At 42.8% G+C, this 7,556-nt stretch overlaps 1 protein-coding gene across 1 annotated transcript; it reads left to right on the plus strand.

Moving 5' to 3' along the window:
- Positions 1–1,209: 1,209 nt before the first annotated feature.
- LOC103520143 lies at positions 1,210–6,198 on the plus strand (the record flags this gene model as incomplete). Its single annotated transcript, XM_026831378.1, has 5 exons — positions 1,210–1,317; positions 4,169–4,286; positions 4,355–5,143; positions 5,458–5,582; positions 6,050–6,198. Coding segments are annotated over exons 1-5 (1,289 nt in total), but the record flags the coding sequence as incomplete, so codon positions are not given.
- Between the last annotated feature and the right edge of the window lie 1,358 nt (positions 6,199–7,556).

Raw genomic sequence — 7,556 nt, forward strand, 5'->3', positions numbered from 1 at the left:
GCACCGGGAATGATTTCCTATGATTTACGATCGAGGATATCATTAACCCGGGGATGATGGTCATTGCAGCGCCCATCATTAGGCGAGCAATCCTTTGGAACGCGAACATATCGTTTGAACGCGTTTGCCGGTCTACTGAAATCCTCCTGTTAATATCAATTAATTAGTTACTGTTGTTGGTCTTCATGTTTATTATTATTTTTTCTTTTATTATCACGTCCACATAATCGTAAGAACGGCGCACACTGCCCATCTATCCGGGAACAATGTTCCTAAGGTGGGTTTGAAATTTTGATTACATACAGCCACATTTGACATTTTCCTTGGAGTCAGCCGTCTTGAGGGCCATTTTGTCGTGGACTTATTGAGATCTTGGTTAGACTGCTGGGAAAAAGAGACTCTCCAGTCCTATTCGGGCAGGATAAACAAGGTATATTCTATTCTTATAGAGTTATAGAGTCTATTGAGACTTGAGACTGATCAGTGATCACCCTACTTTACATCCCAAAATCTGATCCCATGTCACCGCGTCCTAAGGACACATGACTCACGAACATTACCTTGGAAAGATCAATATATGCACACCCGGTGGTCTGAGCTGAGCGTCTGAAGCTCTGGGTAATCAGTAATTACTGATCCTGCTGATGATTAGAATGTGGTACAACTTGTTGGCGCTTCGCTCGATGCTTTGTGTTTCCGGCCGTGCAGGGCCGTTCTATAACCGGGCCCCAGGGCTAACTCCAAGAATGAGCCTCTCCTTGCAACAATTTGTATTTTAGAATTAGTACCTTGTTTTCTCATTTATCCTGCCGGAATGAGACTGAAAAGTACCTTTATTCCCGCAGTCTCTGGGTCACGCAGAAAACTGGTTCCAGGCCCCCTTGAGGAACCCAGGATCTAGTCAGATGAGACCACATAATCCCCTCCTACCGGCCCTGCTGTGAAGAAGAGGAATCTACACATGTACCCGACCTTTTGGGGAAAACTTTTCCCAGGACCCCTTAAAGAACACGGCACCATGTCAGATGAAACCAGATATACCCCTCCTAACGGCCCTGCTGTCAAGAAGAGGAATCTATCTACACATGTGCTAGAATTGCGAGAGCATAATCCCCTCCTACCGGCCCTGCTGTCAAGAAGAGGAATCTACACATGTGCTCGACTTTTTGGGGAAAACTTTTCCCAGGACCCCTTAAAGAACACGGCAGCATGTCAGATGAAACCAGATATACCCCTCCTAACGGCCCTGCTGTCAAGAAGAGGAATCTATCTACACATGTGCTAGAATTGCGAGAGCAAGAAGAGGAATCTACACATGTGCCCGACTTTTTGGAGAAAACTTTTCCCAGGACCCCTTAAAGAACACGGCACCATGTCAGATGAAACCAGATACTCGTATACTCCTCCTAACGGCCCTGCTGTCAAGAAGAGGAATCTATCTACACATGTGCTAGAATTGCGAGAGATGATCAGATAAGTATGACTCCTAGCTTAGCATATCTTCATGGATACCTTAACACCAGACTGTGAAGGTTTTGTTGATACAGCAAATTGGTTACCGATAAAAGACAGACCCGATACAGGAATTCTGGATGGAAATACGAGTACATAGTGATGTATTGACTTGACACTTGGACATTGGTTGAGAGAAAAAATAGGATGAAACTCACGACAAGTGGGAATGGGCCTTTAGGAGTGCCATTTTTGGACCAAGTTCTTATAGTCCACGGTCATTATCTGGGCTTTTCTCTTGGTAGGTGACCACAACGTAATCCCGACCCTCGACCCTAGCCTAGCCCCGACACAAGAGAAAATAAGGGTTCTGAGTGAGGTCCACAGTTCACTGGACTACTAGTAGTTGTGCCATCCAAGGGTTAATGTAAGGGGAAATATCATTAGACTTAGTACAGAGGGCGCGCGGGCACCGGGAATGATTTCCTATGATTTACGATCGAGGATATCATTAACCCGGGGATGATGGTCATTGCAGTGCAGCGCCTATCATTAGGCGAGCAATCCTTTGGAACGCGAACACATCGTCTGAGCGCGTTTGCCGGTCTACTGAAGTCCTCCTGTTAATATCAATTCATTAGTTATTGTTGTTGGTCTTCATGTTTATTATTATTTTTCTTTTATTATCACGTCCATACAATCGTAAGAATGGCACACTGCCCATCAATCCGGGAACAATGTTCCTAAGGTGGGTTTGAAATTTTGATTACATACAGCCACAATTGACATTTTCCTTGGAGTCAGCCGTCTTGAGGGCCATTTTGTGGTGGACTTTATGAGATCTTGGTTAGACTGCTGGGAAAAAGAGACACTCCAGTCCTATTCGGGCAGGATAAACAAGGTATATTCCATTCTTATTCTTATAGAGACTATTGAGACTGATCAGTGATCACCCTACTTTACATCCCAAAATCTGATCCCATGTCACCGCGTCCTAAGGACACATGACTCACGAACATTCGTGGACTTTATGAGATCTTGGTTGAACTGCTGGGAAAAAGAGACTCTCCAGTCCTATTCGGGCAGGATAAACAAGGTATATTCTATTCTTATAGAGTTATCGAGTCTTTTGAGACTGATCAGTGATCACCCTACTTTACATCCCAAAATCTGATCCCATGTCACCGCGTCCTAAGGACACATGACTCACGAACATTCTGCGGATTCTTATCTCAGACATTGTCCCCGTTGTCTGAGATCTTCATTATGACCGAATGCACACCAACATTCTTTCGGGTCCAAATCACTACATGTCCGTTCCAAAAATGGTCCGCGCGCCGCTCGTTCCTGTCCAAATAAGGAGAGCTTCTGGAGTAGTCGATGTCTTTCTTCGGAGCTGCATAGCTGATATATTGGATGAGATAAGTCGAATTACTTGTCCCGGATCCCGGATGCTAGGGAATTCTTAACTAGATGTACAATTATGTATGTTGAGGAATATCTACGAGCAGCACGGAATCTTGCTAACGAATCGTAATGTTTTGAATTTACATTGTAATAGGAATCAGGAGTAATCCAGAGCAGATTCGTACTGAGTTTAATCCCGACCATCCTCTACATATCGCAAACCAGAAACCAGTAAAGAAAGATTAGATAGAGGTAACTGTAACTATTGAGGTGTTATCATCCTGAAAACGAAGAGAGAAGGAGGACAGGAGAGGAGAAAATCCAGCCATTCCGGCAGTCGTTCCGAGAACGAACCTCAACTGTTAATTACAAAGCTCGCCTCGGGCGGGAATCCGTGACCTAGTGCTTACAAGGCAGACGCGTTACCTTCCATTCCTTTCAAGCTATCCAGGCTGGTAAGAAGAAAAGGAAAAGAATAAACCAGAAACCATTCCGAGAGCGAACCTTATCTGTTTAGGAAAAAGTCCGCGCCAGGAGGAAATCGAACCCGCGACCTAGTGCTTATCAGGAGCTACGCTCCAAGCCAACTAGGCTTGCCCGGTCACTAGATCCGCTGCCTGCCATTCGTTATTCATCTCTCGTTTTAATGAACCTCTTGAATGAAACCAATTCTAGATTCTAGTTATGAGCCATTACGCCTATGAATTTATTAAAATTCTTAATTAATTACGAGTAATAAAAGGAATGTTGTTGATTAGGTCGGTATCCAGTAATTCGCTATGACTAGGTTAAGTACCTTTCTCTTCAATGTTGTTATTGATGGTGCTTCTGTTGTTGTTGTTGTGGTCGTTGTTAATGTTGATGTTATTGGTGCTTTTGCTGTTGTTGTTTTTATTGTTGATGTTTTTAATTTGAGTTTCGTTTTATTGCGAGCTTCAACCCAAGAAAACTTTTGATCTTAATAAAGAACCTCTCTTCAAAGTTTGACTGACTGGGCCGAAAAATGAAGTCCTGAGAAACGTGAACTTCAATAATTAAAACATGTGTCCATTGTGCCTGGAATAGCTCACCGTTCGGCGCAAACGACATGCATAAAAGAGATAGTTAAAGCGCCTAATGGCCTAATGAAAAAAAAAAGCTCACCGAATAGCGGCCGAACCGTACATTTTTCGATACTTCTGACCAAGGAGCTGATAGGGCAAATGTATTTAGTCTTATTCGAGCAGCGCTATTATTATACCATACTAAAAATCCACTTAGATTTATTTCAATTTTCATTAAATTTCCTTAAACCTCATTTCCATCTCAGATAGACGACATTTTGCAGCGCAACAAAGTGCCGATCATCGTGGGCGGAACCAACTACTACATCGAGTCCCTCCTGTGGACAATTCTGCTGGATAACAAGACCAACATCAACGAGCAGGGCGAATTCACGTTGTACGACATGGACAAGATTCGAAATCTTGAGCATGGACGCGACGTGTTGGAGCAGCAACGGATGCAGGTGACAAAATGGACGGAAAAGGAGTAAAAGACCAAACGGAAAGATCAGCCACGGAAATGTCTCGCGACAAACGAAAACATAAAGACAACTTGGATGTCGAAGAATCGGCTAAGAGGATAAAGACTGATGGTGACGAATCAAAAGCACAAACAGAACTCGAATCTAGTCAAGATGGACTGAAAGGAAGTGGAAAACTGATCTCAAAAGAAACACGTAGTCAAAAAGTTGTAGAGACTGAAAACAGTGAAAACACCCAAAAATGTGATAGACAATTAGAGCAACTGGAAAACAGTAAACAAAACACTGGTCAACTAACCACTGAAAGTAAATGTCAGCAGTCAACCCATGCAAGTCATGATTTAAAAGATCAACCAAATAGTGGCAAAAGTACAAGTAGCAAATCTGCCAATATCATTGAGTCTACTTCATCAAACCGTGAAGGTATCAAAGCTCTAGTCAACGTCCTAGACACGCTACGGGGCAAAATGATCACAGATATTGAACAAGCTAATCGGTTCAGTCTTGGATATCGCACGCTGAAAGACATCATGGCTCCGACCAAAGAGGAAAATGCATATGAGAAAACTGACTTCCAGTGCACAAATGTGAAAAAGATGTTTGAAAATTTGAACGAAAAGTTTGAACAATTCAAAGAGGTCAATGGACAAAATGTTGGGGACACGGAATCTCTAAGAATACAAGCAACTGCTACTGCTTTTAGAACTGATGAAGATGTATCGAAAGAAACAGTGGACAATAAAGCTGACCAGAACGAAGGTAAATAAATATAAATACTATGTTAGGTTAGTTTGGTTAATTACACGCTTGTCCTCGCAGCGCAAGGTCTTGGGTTCAATTCCCGCCCGGAGCGAACTTTATCCTAAACATTGTCTGTTTAGGATAAAGGTTCTATTATTTTCTAATTAATCAGGGTGTTCATTTTTACTCTAATTGTAATATGTGTGCCCCATAATTTGTCAAATATATGAGACCTTGGTTAGACTGCTAGGGTAAACGGACTTATTAGTGCTATCCCAGCAGAATAAACCAGTTCTATTCTATTCCTCATCCAATGATTCATCCTCTTACAGACCCTTTCCTCCAAACCACCACCACCCTTTTCTCCGACTACCGAAGCTCCTGCACCAAACTCCTGGAGCAGTTTAAACACCAGACCCTCCTTCCCAAGCAGTTCCTCTACTGTGTGTCCATTCACCAGAAGTCCAAGCCATTCGGTGAGAAGCAAAACGAAGGTAAATAAATATAAATACTATGTTAGGTTAGCTTGGTTAATTACACGCTTGTCCTCGCAACGCAAGGTCTTGGGTTCGATTCCCGCCCGGAGCGAACTTTATCCTAAACAGACAAGGTTCTATTATTTTCTAATTAATCAGGGTGTTCATTTACTCTAATTGTAATATGTGTTCCCCATAATTTGTCAAATATATGAGACCTTGGTAAGACTGCTAGGGTAAAGGGACTTTTTAGTGCTATCACTGCTATCCCAGCAGGATAGACAAGTTCTATACTATTCCTCATCCAATGATTCATCCTCTTACAGACCCTTTCCTCCAAACCACCACCCTTTTCTCCGACTACCGAAGCTCCTGCACCAAACTGCTAGAGCAGTTTAAACACCAGACCCTCCTGCCCAAGCAGTTCCTCTACTGTGTGTCCATTCACCAGAAGTCCAAGCCATTCGGTGAGAAGCTGGCTCTGTTTGGACTGACGGGAAGCCAGCTCAGTGCGCATGTGCAGAGTTTGGCGCGAACCGTGAAAGAACTGCAAGAGAGGCTGGTGCAGTTTGGAGTGGCCGAAGATGGATTGACCAAGTAAGATTTTCTTTTGTTTCTCTCTGTTGCTTTCTCTCCTTGATTTCGAATTGTATAAGCAGCAGCACCACTACCATCAAAGTTTGCATCGTGAAGGAGTTTCATATTATACCTGTCTCAAAATAATAAAAATCTGGTGTGAACATCACACGACTTTCCTTATCCTATTGAATGATGCTTATTTGAGTGTTCTTTTACCCTAACTTTGGTGAAAGAACTGCAAGAGAGACTGGTGCAGTTTGGAGTGGCCGAAGATGGATTGACCAAGTAAGATTTTTTGTTTCTCTCTGTTGCTTTCTCTCCTTGATTTCGAATTGTTGTATAAGCAGCAGCACCACCACCGAAGGGTTTACCAAGGGTTATAAGTCGCCCTACGACATCGACATTTGGTGAAGCCGTATTTTATTATGTGACTTTCTTTTAGCTGCATATTCCGTGGTGATTACCCACAGAAACCCATGTATTAAAACTTTTAATTCTTGGAATTTTTTTATCAAAGTTTGCATCTTGAAGGAGTTTCATATTATACCTGTTTCAAAAAAATAAATCAACTGTTTAAGACAAAGCTCGCCTCGGGCGGGAATCCCTGACTAGTACTTACAAGGCAGACGCGTTACCTTCCATTCCTTTCAAGCTAACTAGGGTGGTAAGAAGAAAAGGAAAAGAATAAACCAGAAATTTTGATGCGCGCACAGATTATGATGTTCCAAGCTGTTTGTTAGCTGTCAGAACGCCTCGAGCGGGAATCCGTGACCTAGTGCTTACAAGGCAGACGCGTTATCTTCCATTCCTTTCAAGCTACCCAGGCTGGTAAGAAGAAAAGGAAAAGAATAAACCAGAAATTTTGATGCGCGCACAGATTATGATGTTCCAAGCTGTTTGTTAGCTGTCAGAACTGTTCGTATCCCTTGTCTCTCATCGGATTTTCATTCCTGCGATGATTCCAAATCCAAATTATTCCTGTGTTCATTATGACAATATCGTGCATGTCACTAGGAAGAGATAAGGCGTGATAATTAGGAGCTCTAGGAAACATGTCCCGGCGCGCGGCGTGTCGGGGCTATTTTTGGAAACTCGAATAAAATTCATATAGTGTTTAAATGTAATTCTTGGAAATATGTTAGAAAGCACACCGGTTGATTCGAAACAGCGCTGCTTGGCCGGTAGAAGAATCTTCTTCTTCTTTTTTTCCTTCGCCTTTTCCCGTGTACAGACGGGGTTGGCGTTTTTCGTCAGCCTCACAATCAGCCCTAACTAGGGTGATTGCTTTGGGCTGACATTGGGTTTTGGCTACAAATTTTACGAGTGGACGCCCTTCGCACTCAACCTTTGCTATTTCTTTAGCAAGGGAAATTCAG

The sequence above is a fragment of the Diaphorina citri genome, unplaced genomic scaffold (genome assembly GCF_000475195.1).
Source record: "Diaphorina citri unplaced genomic scaffold, Diaci psyllid genome assembly version 1.1 scaffold3259, whole genome shotgun sequence".
In the NCBI taxonomy this organism is placed as follows: Eukaryota; Metazoa; Arthropoda; class Insecta; order Hemiptera; family Psyllidae; genus Diaphorina; species Diaphorina citri.